The 16643-nt window shown below is 37.9% G+C and overlaps 1 protein-coding gene across 1 annotated transcript in view; it reads right to left on the bottom strand.

Moving 5' to 3' along the window:
- Window positions 1–2001: 2001 nt before the first annotated feature.
- LOC306862985 (kelch-like protein 24) overlaps window positions 2002–16643 on the bottom strand; it is a 17359-nt gene continuing 2717 nt past the window's right edge. The window contains exons 2-7 of the mRNA XM_079406113.1: window positions 15789–16643; window positions 13863–14047; window positions 11729–11847; window positions 7516–7704; window positions 4733–4921; window positions 2002–4269 (exon numbers count right to left, since the gene is read on the bottom strand). The exon at window positions 15789–16643 is cut by the window's right edge and continues 124 nt beyond it. Of these exons, the coding sequence (XP_079262239.1) occupies window positions 4069–4269; window positions 4733–4921; window positions 7516–7704; window positions 11729–11847; window positions 13863–14047; window positions 15789–16643 (1738 nt within the window). The 3' untranslated portion in view covers window positions 2002–4068. The remainder of the gene's footprint in view (window positions 4270–4732; window positions 4922–7515; window positions 7705–11728; window positions 11848–13862; window positions 14048–15788) is intronic.

Raw genomic sequence — 16643 nt, forward strand, 5'->3', positions numbered from 1 at the left:
GAACTGGCCCCCCGACTGAGCCTGGTTTCTCCCAAGGTTTTTTTCTTCATTCCGCTGTCGCCTCTGGCTTGCTTAGTTGGGGACACTTCATTTCCAGCGACATCGTCGACTTGATTGCAAAGACACTATTTAAACTGAACTGAGCTGGATGATGACATCACTGAATTAAATAATGAAATGCCTTTCACTGGAAATTGAGTGTTTAATCTTGTCATTTTACATTATTGACACACTATTTTCCTATTTTGATATTGTGCGGTTGCTTTGATACAATTTGCATTGTTAAAAGCGCTACATAAATAAAGGTGATTTGACTTGACTTGACTTGACTCAGAATAGGAAGCCAAATTCACCTGTGGGAAACACACTCTCTCACCCATCCTGCTGTTTTGTAATAACAACGCCTTCAGTCAAAGTGCCTCAGTTTGCTATCCCAAGTCACCTGTGCTCATACTTGTGGCCTAATATCTGTTAAAAACTAAAATATATCACACTATACAGTCATATAGTCGCACACAATCTCAGTTATGGACAACAAAAATGTAGGCCTAAACAATGAAGGTAATTCAAATATAACTTCTTGCGTATTTATGTGCACAGAAATAATTATAGGTTAAAACAGGCAAACCTGTAAACACATGAATCTGTTCCAATGTTGCTGAAAAGCTTGTAATTTGCATAAACAATCCCAAACCACGTCTATATAAGAGTATTCCGTACAACCTCACCTTTCTCTCACGCTCACTGGCGTCTTCTTGCATGTAGTTTTGTCTGAGCACATGCACAGAAAGATTTACCAGTAAAGCGAAGCGTACCATTATCAAAACAAGTTAAAACAGTTTTTATATAGAGTGCATTTGATGGTGTTTTGAATCTCTCATTTAAATACGCCTGGCTGCGTTTTGCCCTATCATTTTATACGGTTGTTTAGAAATACTCAAACTTTTGTAGAGTCACTTATTTAGTTTCTAACATAGGCTACATTTTGAAAATAAAATTGTTAAAAAACACATACTGATTCCTGAAGCCATCAGAAGAAGTTTTGTGTACATGTGGTTTTATATGATCCAAATTTTCATTTTAGCTACAGTTAGAATACATTTTATCTCCAACTTAGATAAATCATCATTTCTGCACATATTGTAGGCTAATGTATCTTTAAACACTAAGACCTTCCCTAACGCCACACTTGTTTTTACTCTAAAAGCAAATACTGATATTGCATGTAAGAATTCTATTAATTCTTTGTTTTTTCAGTAAAACAAATCATCATTCATGAGAAAGAAGTCATAGCCTTAAGCAAGAGCCAGATTTCATGTAGGCACGTGTTGTACCATATTCAACATGATCAGTATGTCCAATTGATAAATTTTCCCATGTTGCCTTCCTCCCTTACTGGGGTTCTGTGTACAGTGGCAGATACAGTAGCTCCATTTGTGAGCACTTATCTGCAGGTGGTTCTGTAATTCAACACTTCATCTGCTTGTTGTTTGACTAGCGTGGCGTTATTGTCAGTTAGCAGACGGTTTTTATTCAAAGTATCTTAGTACACAAATTAATGCCTCAGGACACTGGATGGAAACCAGCTGGCTTGGGTGATTCTGGCAATGCTACAGCAGAAAAACATGACCTGACAACTTAACAGTACTTACTATTTAGGTTAAGGTTTCTTAGAAAATATGAGTAGTGTATACCTGTGAAAAATTTACCACAGTGATGCCAGGGTATTGCTTTGAGGTTGCTGAAATATTCAATATCTGAAAGATATTGTGGTCTTTATATATGACACTGGTTCCCTTGTTTAGCATATATTGGATTGGAATCATCTTTTAGGCGAAAACTGTAAATCTGATCAGTTCGAAATATAATAGCACGCCTCACAATAAGAGGTATTATGTTTGTATCAGTGCAGGATGAGTTTAATACTTATACGGTTTCAAAAAATCCCACACCATATTTCAGTGTATTGGTTTCATAGAAATTAAAGAAAAAAAAAAGTGTACAAATCCATACTACAAATAGCTTTATTGAAGAAACGTATGCATGTACACCACGTAAAGCTCTTGTACATTTCAGGTACTCAGAACATGAAAATGTAGCGACAGTTTTACACATAAAATGATGACATAAAAGGCTTGCAGTTTCTTTTACAATATTGTCCTGGAATTAACGCAGACAAAGCCAATCACCCATCTTTGGCTAGTTGTCAAATGTGTATAATTCCCCCACAAGGCACAAAATAGTAATTTCTTTTAATGCACTTTAGTAATATTTTCTTATGTTGGCACTTTCTTCTGCCAAACCATCACTAATTAGCATTAAAGGCGCATTTTTGCCATTACAACAGTATTTTTTTTTGACATACGAGTTAAATTATTTTTGGCATGCACATATAATTCAGTACCCTAAAGTGTATAAGGTCTCATTCAAAAAGAAACATTTGTCAAATTAAAGAAAAAAAAAAAAACACCATTCTATGGCTTTTAGCAACTGAAAGTTATCTGAAAAAAACAAGCCTATATAGCAAAAAGACACCAAACTCACCATTTATTTACACAAACATATGGTCATAAAACTACATACCAAAAAGCTACACTCAAAAAGGTTATAGACAGGCCATGTTGTGTTATGCGCATATTGTATGTGTGCAGGGTCTTACACATTGTACAATTCTCAGAGAAAACGAACATGTGTGTCCTCTATTGTTCTGGTCTTGCAGCTGACAAAACTAAACAATCTTACTAACCAAAAGCAGGCAACAGATCTGACATCACTGTTCTTGGAATCCCCAGCGCACAAACACACAATCTTTTGCTGCTACGTCACTGCACTGTACACACAAATACTGAGCTCAGATTATTGTGAGAACAAAAAAGGAAGAGTTTTATGGGAGCGGAGAGTGTGATCTGGCCATTTGGCCTGATGCTTCACCATTGCAAACACTTACTGATACAGTAAACCTGAAGAAGGATCATCAAAATTCATATTTACATCTGGGACACTGCAATATATTGACTTAAGTGCCTGGTTGGGGCTTTCGGATATCTATAAAAATAAATAACTTAAAAAGTGAAAGAACATAATATGATTCAATTATAAACAAGACATCACTGCTTGTATTCTACATGATATGCAAGAAAGCATGTTGCTAAATGATACAGAATAATAATGCAGAGACTATGGTAATGCTCCATGTGGATGTCATACTATAAAAGAGCAAACACGTTTTGTTAAATGTCATGATAGCCACTACATTTCTACTACTAAATACAATTATTATCACCCAAATACATACATGCATACGTAAAGAAATATTTAAAGAAACAATTTTCGGTGCCTGATGGATTTTTGTGAACCATTTACCCATTGGAAATGGCAGCTCAACAAAAAGTGGTTCCTGCATATTCTGTGTCTGTCTATCACGCACACACATCTAGTTGAATCTTTTCAAACACACTTATAATCACATGGATCTATCACAATCGAACACTATCCACCAAACACAAATAATCACACCATTCACCCACTCAAAACAACCACTTACACCATACATTAGAATACAATGCAATAATAGTAATGAAGTGGAAGAAACAAATCACAAATAAAGACACTTAATCAACGGGAACACCAAAGTGAGGATGAGAGATCAGAGACCAGCTAGAATTCACAGCCAATCAGCTGTCGATCAGTTTAGAAGTATTTGGGTAGTGGATTTGGAAATATGCAAATTCATACACAATCTGTATCTGTCAATCAGGCTGGTAGAAGGCAGATAACAAATGTCACATTGAAAGCCAGTTGGGGTCAAATTTTTTATTGGCTAAAATATCATCTTTTGTTTTCTTTAGAAGTAAAGTCATATGGGTTTGTAACGACGTGAGGGTGAATAAATGATAGAATGTTTATACTGTACACTGAAATTAGTTATTGTGTAACTGTCAGTTTAACTGACTGGTCTCAAAGCATGTGAACTGAGGGGTTTGGGACTCACCTTATCTATCATAATGCTACGGTATCTATAGTAAGGCTCAGTTTATTCATGTCCCTGTGTGAGTGTGCTTTTTAATGTCATGAATGGTAGAACTTCTCATTGTAGCGATGGATGGTGACACAGCCGTGGTAAGAAATGGGGCGGGGCATGGCGGCCACGCCCGTGATGATACCGGTGGATGGGTCATAGCACAGGATGGTGTCTGACGCCTCTCCGGTTTCACCACGGCCACCCAGGATATAGATCTTTCCGTTACATACCGACATACCGCAACTTTCCTGAAAAACAAGAGCGAGAGCATAAACATGCAAATGTGATACTTAATCTCAGGGGTAAAATCTCAAGGGTACTTCAAGTAAATATATTAGGTGAAAGAGGTTCAAAGAGGTTCGTGACAAAGTTTAAAAATCTCTGCATTACACATAAGAAATAATGTGAATTTGTGGATTATAATGTTGCATTATAATGTGTTTATACTATATATATTTTGCCTCCAAATTTTGCAATGTTATAAACTTACATATTTGTCATTTTTATAATTAAAATTTGAAATAAAAAATCTATAAAGTATATGTGTTATGAATATGATTTTTTTCTAATGTGATTCTGTTTCATAGAACTCTTTATTGAAGAATTTGTTTTAATTCTCTACTGAGAAAGTGAATAAGAAAAACACTTCTAGAGGCAAATCCACTTTGCACTCTGAAGCATGTTAAATATTAACTTCATAACAGCCAGTACCTGCTTGCTGAATGTGTGGACTACATGCATCCAGTAATCTTCAGTGGGGTCATAGCAGTAGATGGACTTGGTCAGGCCTCCAGAAACATAGATGAGATTGTTCAGCGATACTGCTGTGATGCAGCGCTTAGCAATGGGGATGTTGGCCCTTAGCAACCAGGAGTCAGACTCTGGGTCATAGCACTGAACCTGGGGGAAAACACAAAGTTGACGTTAAAAAAAAACAAAAAAAACACTTGGACTATGTAATATCTCCTCAGGCTGCAAAACAGTTCCCAGAGTCACAGACATCTGTAAATCCCCCTGCCATTTTAGAAACAAGGGTGTTGATAACTTCACAGTCTTTTTGTTGTCTTAAAAATATGAAACTGCCTTGAGGAAATGCAAACTCACAACAAAAAAAAAATCAGCGATAACGTGTCCTGATAAGGGAAACAATCACACACAGACACAATATCTCCTGAGAAAAGCCTGAGTGCATTTTTATCTCCCCCTCTGTGTGGAGTATGTGATATGGGAGGGGATGGTATTACAGGGGCTTCACACATTTTGGAAATAGCAGACACTTGTGCAAAAGAACGCTCTGGGCACAAATGATCCGGGAGACTACGTGACAACAATAACAGTAATAGTCAAATTACACACACAATACATGCTTTAACCCAGGGGTCACCAAGTTCGGTCCTGGAGGGCTTCTTATAAGGAAGAACTTCTTATAAGGAAGCAGGAAATGCTCCAATGATAACGAATTCCCTCGGGCTGTTTTCTTCAATATCCTAACCATCACAACAAATATTTTAAAAATACAATGTCAAGCTGTACTCAGTGGAATTATGGGCCCAAAAGAAGTTTTGTTGGGGAATTAAAGGTCAGCTAGTTCAGAACCAAGACACTGAATCGCAGCTAAATACATTAAGGGAATCCAATGGAATATCTGCGGCTAAGTGTTTCTCTCTAAAGAGACACCTGGAGAATGTATCAGAGCGGGCTGACAGATCCAGGTCAGATGGTTGTAACTGTTGATCTCCATTAGGTGGCAGTGGACAGCGCATTCAATATCTCTCCAATCTTTTGTTCAGTTAAGGCAAAGTTAGGCCACGATGAAGGGAAAACATTGTCCAACGACAGTGTAAAAGTAAACAAGCTGCTATCATGTAACAAAGGGGAGAAACTAATAGCTGGCACACTCAGGGTTTAAGCAATTGATGCCTTTTTGGTCACACACAATGTCGTAGTTACCATAGAAGGGACTTTGTATACTTAAACTTCCTGTCATTCGTCAACTGAACGCATTTAAACATAGAATGACCTCTGTTTCAACTCAATTATACTGTACTGTACATAGATAAGTTTTTAAGCTTGAGTATAAAACTGTTGTTATTTAAGGAATAGTTCAAAACTGAAAATGTTGTCATCATTTAGTCACCCTCATGTTATTCCAAACCTGTATATGTTTCTTTATGTTGAACACAAAAGATGATATTTAGAAGATTTTTCAATAACCAAACAGTTGTTGGTCCCCATTGACTTCCATAGTAGTCAAAGAAATACTATGGAAGTCAATGGGGACAATCGACGATTTAATTACCAGCATTCTTCAAAATATCTTCTTTTATGTTCAACATAAGAAAGAAACTCAGGGTTGAATGACATGAGGGTGAGTAAATGACAATTTAGTTTTTATAATGATAAAAAAAATGATATTACGCAGCGCCTGAAAGTAGTCCCCAGCTAGGTAACTAGTTATGATATAGCTTTGGACTACTTTCAAGCGCTGCGTAATATTATTGTGCCTGCTGCACCCATGATACGGCAGCAAAGTTCCTTGATTATTACGCCAGAATGAGAGTATAGTTCCTAGCCATATCGGCCTAGAAAATCACAACTTTTCATTTTCCGTCGGTCTCAGTACACAATGTAACTACAGAAGAGTCAAGCTTTAAATAAGAAAATTTTAAATAAGGTAATTTTTGAGCGAGATGCTAATGGTCTAATCCGATTCAATGATCTATGCTAAGCTAAGCTAAAAGTGCTACCGCCAGACCCGGAGATTGGCTGAAGGGATTGAAAAACGGTAAAATTCAACTGTTTAGCTCTAGGGGAGTTGTAAAATGAACCTATTTTCAAAAAATGTGGAGTTTTCCTTTAAGTGATAGATAATTTTTCATAATAATAATTTTTCTCTACCTCATATTGCTGCTATTTAAATACCCTGTACAACTTTTTTGCACATTTCTCTTATTACTATTTAAGTCAACAGCATACTGACCTGCACATTTATATTTATATTTTTTATCTTATCTTATCTTTATTTTATTTTATTTTTTTTCTACTTTTCTTCTCTTAATATTTGTCTATATAATTGCACTGTCCTTGGAGCGGACCTGACCTACATTTCACTGCTGGTTATACTCTGTATAATTGTGTATGTGACAAATAAAACTCTTGAATCTTGAAACAGACTTTAATAGGACATAAGGATTAAAAATTTACTATAGAAACAGCATAGCAATACAAATAAAGACAGCATCACCCATATCTCAATTTAAACTATATAATCAGAGCTCTTTTATTTACTGTGGCTGGGTTTATGGTCCACTGCACTGTTTAGAGAAATCCCAAGATGACTACACTGGAAAACAAAGCGCGTCACACCCTCCAGTAGCGTGACCCAAAAATAAATGTTATGTTTACATGCAGTAAATGCACAATGTCATGTAGAGATAACTAACAGGGCGGGACGCCCTACTCCTCAACAGCATGCGTCATACTCTTCAACAAACCTTATCGGAGCACGTGTTGTCGTCAGGTCCTCCTCCAATCACAAACAGCTTGTTGACACAGCTGGCGACGGCTGGCGAGCTGACGGCCTCCTTCATGGGTGCCACCTCCGTCCAGCGGTTTGAGAAAGAGTCGTAGCATTCAACACTGCTTAGTCGTGATTGACCGTCGTATCCACCAACGGCATACACCTGTAGATGCACACAATTTATGGAGCCTGGACACAATACATTTCAAATGCCATATTAGTGTTGCATAATGTAGGTATGTTCAAATTGGTTTTGTCTGTTTTGAATTGTACACATGACGTTTCTGTGGATGGCACAATCTGGAGGTGAAATGAAGCTTGTAGATCAGGGGTCGGCAAGTAAGTTTGGCATCGGGCCAAAAAAAATTTCACCACTAGATAGTGGGCCAGAACATAGTCGAAGGATCATTTAAGATATTAATTGATGAAAAGTGATATGTTACAGTGTATTTTGTAATTGGTAGTGAGCTGTTACTCTGTGTAAAATCCTGAGACAGTCATTAATAAAAAGCCACATTTGTGTGGCGGTGTCCGATCAGAGTATGTGAGCGGAGTGGAGCGTCAACAATTTTCCATCCGTGCTCCGAGCATTTAATAATCACTCCGCTCCCGCTCCACTCCGCGCTCACTGATATCAGAAACACCGCTCCGCGTCTCCTCTAAAGTATTTCAGTATGATTGAAATATCACAGTTCTATGGAAGCCCGTTTCCGCCACTGAATAAAAAAAAAGAAAAAATTGGGGCGAGTGAAAACCACGATACTCAGACTTTTATAAAATCCGCTCCTCGCTCCATTCAAAATCACACCGCTCCACTCACATACTCTGATTGTGAGTAACTGTTGCCATCATGACAGATCTATTTCAGAACCAGCCGCTATCAAAATAATCTGGCTACGGGCACGGGCCAGATATTATTGCTGGCGGGCCACTTTTGGCCTGTTGCCGACCACTGTTGTAGATCTAGCCAAACAAGAACTACTGTTTACTCTTTCATATAGCGATTCTGAAATTGATGTAATGACAAAGGGATTGTTACAGACACACGCACATGCACGAACCCAGAGGCTTGCACTGCATTAGCGACAAAACAAATCTATGATTATACTTTCTTTTTTATTACGTAAGTGGACTAAACAAACCCAATCCAGACAGCTTGACGACAAATGGCAATTCACAGGAAATTCTACATCCAACTGAGTTTGCATTATAAGTAGTCATGAGGTGAACATCACTTCTGATTGAGTCGATTAACCAGAGGCAAGTACTTTGAATAACTTTGTGGCAAGTCTAAGATTGATATAAGGAAATAAAAACAAAATACACACACGTGAAAAGTTCTTAGAAATGTCATAATTTCCTTGTCTATTTCCAACTAAATACTGTGCATCTGAATACACCTACTTTCCTATTAAATGGTACATGTACAGCAGTGTGTGGAACAGGTAGTATGTATGAATTCATTGTTTTCATAAAACAGTGTAAAGAGAGGAGTTGAGAATGCCAGTGAAGTATCGCAACTCACTAGTAGGTCACATGACAAAGCCAACATGGGCAATGTAGTATATATAACCATTAAGCAAAAAACAAATATTGTTGTTCATTATATAAAAAAAAAAAAAAAAAAAAAAAAAAAAAAAAAACTGTTCAAACTTCTGTTAGCTAATATATTGAATGTGATTTTTTTTATGGGGTTATACCATTTGACATTTAAAAAAACTGAGCTAATCTCGGGGTTATACCATTATATGGGTTTATACCATTTGAAGTTTAAAAAAAAACTGAACTTTTTTTTTGGGGGGAGAAATAAGTTGTAATTCTAAGAATATTTTCTCAATACTGCTTGTATTTTAAATAAATAAATTATTATGTAATGAAACATGATTATGAAAATTTTATTTATTTTTATTACAGCAAGAAAACCTGGCAACACTTTAGTATAGGGACTAATTCTCACTATTAACTAGTTGCTTATTAGCATGCCTATTATTATCTTATTGGCTGTTTATTAGTACTAAAGAACATATTCTGCATGACAATATTCTACATCCCCTAACCCTACCTAATACCTAAATTTAACAACTACCTTACTAAATATTAATAAGCAGAAAATTAGGAGTTTATTGAGGAAAGTTTAAAGAGTTAATGGTTTGTTAATAGCAAGAATTGGACATAAAATTTAAATGTGACTGAAAACCTTGTTTACACTCTTCAAGTGTTCTCTGGTTTTGATGTCAAAACATAAATAGATATGCCCTTATCAAATAAGTCGGCAGGATGCCAGAGCTACATGCAGAGCAAAATAGGGGTAACGGGGTGAAAGTCAATGTGAGCAAATTAGGTTTTGCATAAATCAATAAGACAGTTGAAAACTACAGTTGAAGACATTTCTGTGACCTGGGTTAATAACCAGTCAATGTAAGACTCATTGGCAGCATCCAATAGATGTAACCAAAACATGACCTTTCTGAATGCATTGTGTTGACAGTTTTGTGTTGTAACTCATCACTCAATGACTCTTGTTTTTCTAAGTCCCCCAAAGAGATTGAGAAATTTATCGTTAACTCTCAAATGAAAACACGTGGATCACAAAAACCCTGAAGAGTTTGTCTCCTCCCTCTCCTGCCTCATGTCTCCATAAAGAAGAAGGTAAACATGTTTCCCTTAATGGAACAGCCAAGAAAACCGGTTGGACCAGTGGCGGTGCACAAACATGCTCGAACACAGAGGGGCCACATGCCACTTACGCAAAAACAAAGCCATGTGCTTTCTGGTGAGCTCTTTGTTCAGACTCAGATATAATTGAGACAGTCCTTTCACCCCTGGGACTGATAAGATGGTATATCAACAAAATAGCTATAAAAGCCATGCTTCATCAGTTCAGTGGAATTCAGTTTCCTGTTCACTGTATGCATAAGTGAAAAGGCTAATATATGCTGACAGTCATTTTTATTTAAATGTTAATTAAGATTTTGTATTACACATACACAATAATCACATACAGTATATCTAACCAGTGTCAGCATGGCTCACATCACATTATTGCAGCATAACCCTTGGTGTTGTGACTTCAGTTGATTAGATTTCATCCGTCAGTCATGAATCTTTCGTAACCGATAAATCCAACTGCAGTCAAACAATCCATATGTCTGAAAGGTTGCTGCTCAAAAACAAACCCAAATGATCTTTTGGGGTCAAATGAGTTTGAGTCTAAAACTATTATCTGCCTGAATCAGAAACACAAAGAGTTGGAGAGACTATAGCATAAGCAGGAAGCTAGGGGAAAAATATCTGAATAAGCCGCAGTACAAAGCATCAAACAAACAAACCAAGAGAAAGAGGCGTTCATGCAGACAGTTATTATGGTTGTTAATTTTTTTTTTTTAAAACAGCCTGATATGAATGATGCAATATCAACTTGAGTATATAGATCCAAATGCTTTTGGCAGAGTCTTTCCTTTATGGTTCACATGTCTGATCACTTCAACGTCAGTTACTGATTATTAAAAACTGCACTATAAGCAAACAAGCTTCAGGGGGAGGTTAAAAATGATGTCATTGTTGAATAAAAACAATGAACAAGTTCCAAGTGGGAAAAGAGGGACAAATGGAGGCTTTGAGAGTGATAGACAATTTGAGGATAAGACAAAGAGCAGTAAATGACAAACAGGCAATCAATTATAAGGGTGGGAACATGTTTGAAAGCTAAATATGTGTTAAGATACCCCAACAACACCCATTTCTATATGAAGGAAATATTAATCATGGTTAGAGTTATGTAAACCATAGCCATCATCAAAACAAGAAATCATTTTCTTCAATGTGGCATGACTAACTGAGCCAACAAAAACACCCTTAAAAGTTGGAACGTATTGGTTTGTCAACTGGTATTAAACATAGTCTGTGTAGTCTACCTTGTGTAGTTTTGTTCATAGCTGAGAAAATGTTAAACAACCTGCCCATGTTAGCATGAGCCAAATTTGGCTAGCATCTATAAAATGGCATATGAATTTATGCAGAAATACTCTCGTTTCATTGGATGCGTTGCCTTTGATGTCAAAAACTAAAGATATGGGAAGCATTTTCTCCTTCCTTTTAAAAGCTTATACACCAATTAATTTTTATTATTTGTGTTCAGCATCATTTTGGCTACTTTTCAAAACAGATCTTGGAGTGATTGAACTCACCTTTCCCAACAAAACTGCCATTTTGTGTCTCCAACGGCCCTTGTTCAAGGAGGCAACCCTGATCCAGATGTTCAGCTGGGAGTTGTACATCCAGACATCCCTGCTGTTGATTCTACCACCTGAAATTGCATCACCAAACCATCACAACCAATTTGTATGTCTCATTATGCACTTATTATAATACTTATGCAATAATGTAAATAGGTAAATGACCAATGACACACTTAATGAATGTTCCTTGTTATCGCACATAAACACATGAATGATATGTGAATAATAAAACTATAATTGCAGACATCTTGCCCCAGTTCTGAGATGATTTCCGGTGAAGCAACATAACTAGAGACCAGCTTAACCAGAAATATGCTGTTAAGAACTTATTAAAATAATTATGCAACACAATGAATAACCACATTCCTTATTTACATATACACTACTATTCACAACAATGACTGATTTTTATGATTGATTTTGTTCCTCTGAAACATCTTAAAATTCTTTCTAATATTTCAATGCTTAAAATATGTTTTGTACAAAAATATAAATAAATAACATATGCATTTCTTTACCAACAAACATTTTAATAAAATTTTACATAATTGCATTTAATTTATTTGTATTTTTTTTTTACAACAGATAGTAAAGAAAAATCAGCCAACAAGTGTCTGGCATTCTACTGTTTAGAGAGCATCCCAGGATGCACCACACAAATTTGTTTGAAAAACTGACCAGAGCTATAATCTAAGCTACTTTGAAAAACTAAAATTATAAGATTTGTATAACATTAATTTAGTCAACACATAATTCCCATACTTCCATTTTTCCATTATTTCAGTTTGAGTGTCTGAATTACAATTACACAATGTAAAAACAGTAGTAATAAAGAATGACTAATGTGACAAATTTGACTGGTATTGCATCGGTTAACACGTGTACATCTGTGTGATTATGCTAACAAAAGGCTAATCATCAACAAAACTGTTCCAGTTCTTCAGGAAGCACAGGCAGTGTGTAAATAACACACTGGACTCAGCAAAGCTGCTCAACCTGAAATTCATATTTCTATTGTGTCAATTTCCATTATTTTCTCACATATCTTATCACATATCAAGACTCACATATCTTAGTCTTGAGTTTGACGCAGTACAGTCCTTGGAAAAGCCTGCCTGGCGCTGGCTAACTGAACAAACTTCAAAAAAGGAGAAGAAACAAGATGTGTGGGGAAGGAATGAACTTAAAGGAGGTTGAACTAGAGAGACAGAGAGAGAGAAGTGTTAACTAGAAGAACTATTTTCATGGAAACACGTGAGCGCTTGGCACATGCAGAATGCAAACCGATCGCTCAGGATTTCAGCCCCCTCACTCACACTTGCGCTCTCTCTCCCTCTCTAACAGTCTTTTCGCATGAGATAGTTGGTAGCTCTGGTCTCTTTTAATCATGTCTCAAAGTCTTTTTGCTGAACCTGCTTGCTGTTCAAAGCGAGCTGCTCTGTAAAGCATGGTGCCCTGCTGTGTCTAACAAATCCCTTCAGACTAAAACAGCCAAGAGGTAAACATCAAACTAGGTCATCTACAATAATTGAGAAATTAATGACAGAGGATACAAATGATTGGCAGATGAAGGGCATACAAAAGCAAGCCTTAGATATAAAATGAACACAATACACACTCAATCTTTCATTTTACAATAAGTAATACTCATATTAAATACTTAATATTTCTGTTACTGTAGCTTTAATGTAATCTATATCATAATGTACCTTTAAATACTGACCAAATTAGCAGATCTACACATTCAAAATTTATAGTCTATGTCAGACCAAAAATATTAATAGTCATATTGCACTGACAAGATTTTCAAAATTTTATCAAATCAAATGCGGTCTAGAATGAGAATGTGCCTCCCCTTAATACTAGCATTCGCAAGTAGCAAACCATCTTCCTGGCTCAGATGTAAACAAAAGACTACTGGTGTTTTCAAAAGGGAAAAAGTGCTTTGATATTTTCTGCCTAAACTTCACGTCTCGGTAGGAACTTCATCAACACAAGGAAGAATACTAAGCCATGTCTTTCCACCACTGCCTGTGAAACAATTTAGCATTCATGAAACATTATTACAAATATCCATATTTACCTGAGACCAGAATGTCATTCCTGAGGGCACACACAGCATATTCTGACTTGGTGAACTCTGGCAGTTTGGCTAAGGATTTCCATTCCCCAGTTACAGGATCATAGCATTCGGTATACGGCAGGTTGAAACCCCCCATCCTCTCACACCCTCCGACTACCACAATGACTTCTGAGAATCCAGTAGACCTACAGGGACACGACAGGATGACAAACTTGGACACATGGACAAATGTATATCATTAGTAGTCATGAAACATGGAAAGGGACACTCTCAGTCATCTATCACTGAACAAACTCGTTGTTTACATTTTGTTTTCTTGTCATTTTTAATCTATTTGTTCTCTGCAGTGACACTGAAATAAGAAGAGTTCAGAACTCCTTCTAAGAATAGCAGTAAACAACACTGTCTACTAGAGCCTTCTAGAGTCTACTAGAGCACAATGTGCATTCTCTGTGCAAAGAGCCAATCCACAGGCAAACACAATTCATCCAGAACTAACTCCCCCCAGTTTTTTTTCCCTGAAATCATCTGCCTAGAAGACTGTGCTCTCTGTGTAAATGATCACAGAGTTGGAGAGTGCATAAGCAAAGACGCTAAAGTTAGAGTTGAACTTTGAATACACTCTCCGGGGGAAAGAGATTAGAACGTATTGAGCCAGTCGTCCGGTCAATTCATGCAAACATGGAAAATTCAGATCAGCCTTTCATGTGTGATGTAATTAGTCAAAATGCACCGCACCCACACAGTCCATGAAAATAATTAGGGGAGATCGGCCAGGCCCTATCTAATAATTCAAATTTAAGAACCATCTCAAATCTGCCTGGAAACAGAAGTGGACCTTCTGCCAACTGTAAACCAACACCCATCTGAAAACTCTAACACAAGGTGTCACAAGGTTTTGAGGTGTCCCTTTTTCACCAAACCAAAGAAAAACAAAAGGTATGTTGAGTTGTAAACAAAGAACCCTCTTTGGTTTTGCACAAATATATAGCAAGCTTTTGTCTATGTTTAGCTAATTGCGTGTGACTGGGGCTGCAGTTATCCTAATGACTGTTCTACGCCTCTCTGCAAGCAATCTATAATGAGGCTGTTAATAAATCAGCCCTGTAACATTGGCAGATCCTTCAGCGAATCGCGTTCAGGCAGATTCCAGGTCACTATACATTCGGCTCTGAGAAAAACACAAGTGTGCAGTTTCCCCTCCCCCTGCTCTCTCTCACCCCACGTTTCTCCAGACATAACAAAAACAAAGAGCACATGCCACAAGCAGGATCAGGTCAACAGGAACATGTTTCGAAACTCAGGTGTTTGTGTGTTATAAAGTTTGTGGAGGAAGAAATTGTATGGGCAAGCCTTGCCGAGACATTATTTTCCCTCAGTGCACTGCAATACAGCGGGCCTGAAGGGACAATCTCTTCTTGCTCCGTCTTGCTGTACATACAGTGTGGCTTGAATTGTTTCATATCCAAAAGTTTATGCAACAGTTTTCCCAATGCTCAACTACAGAGTGTAAAGCTATAAAAAACAAGCCTTCAAGTTACTTCACTTGTTGAATCATGCCTTCGTGGTTTGAGGACGAATGAATCTATAATTGTAGCCTTTACTGAAAAGTTTCCAGAAGTATCTGGGATCTTTAAGTACTTGGAAGAATGCATTTCAACTAAGCTAGACAACTATGACTAGTAAACCACCATTTGCTTGATTCTGTATGCTTTTGGTGGTCAATTATTTGAAGTCAAATCATGGTAAACAAACTCTTTGATAGAGAATTGGACAAACAGGTCAGGAAAAGGCATGGAAAACTCTTCTGTCTCCTCTTTCTGTACTGCTAAAGACTAAGCCTTAGATTGGTAATTGCATCAGTGAACATTTCTAGGTCATAAATTTAATAGACCTTCAGGGTACATGGTAAGATGCCAGTAATACCTGCGTGGACGGGTTCTAGGTGACATCATTTCATTGCCCAAGACGTGATAGCGTCTTGCTTCGTGCAGAAGCTGGTAGCACTCTGGTGCATTTTGGATCAACTGGTCACCTTCTACCGTCTGCACAAAATAATTCGGATGCAGCAGGGGCAGGCGGACATGGGTGAGAAGGTCTCTAAGCATGATTCGGCGGTGGTCCATGTCGTAGTACACCCAACGTATCACTGCCTCAAACACTGTCTCCTCCTTTCCAATGACTAGCTCATCACTAGCAATGTACTCATCCAGTTCCTCCTTACGCAAGTCCAAGAATTCTTCATGCTGGGCCACATCGGTAAAGCTCTGCAGCGCGTAAGAGCGACAGCGGCTGGCCAGCTGCTTGAGGGAGTGCGCATCGGCGAAACGCTGGATGCCCAGGCAGTTGCAGGGATCAAGTTGGTCTTCCAAGAACTTGGCACAGGCATCACGCAGAGTGCCAATCTGGAAGAGGCTAGAGGTCTCGAAGAGGAACTGCACGTTATCTGTAGTGATGCGGGCACGTCCGGTGTAGACGTACTGCAGGAAGGTGTCCATGGCTTCAGCACGGATGCCATTGATCTCCACTAACATCTCACGGCTCTCCCGGTGGTCATTGCAGAACATTGCACGGAAGTAGCTACTGCAAGCTGACAACACAGCACGGTGACACGGGAACTCACGACCCTCCACGCTGATCACCACGTCTGTGAACAGTCGGCCATCACGGAACTCATTAAACATCTGCAGAATGCTCTCAGAGTGGCACGGGCCGGAGGAGAAATCAAACACATCGTGATTACTGAGGGACTTGTTGTCCATCTCCAGAACCTTTCGCTTG

The sequence above is a fragment of the Barbus barbus genome, assembly GCF_936440315.1.
Source record: "Barbus barbus genome assembly, chromosome: 44".
NCBI lineage: Eukaryota > Metazoa > Chordata > Actinopteri > Cypriniformes > Cyprinidae > Barbus > Barbus barbus.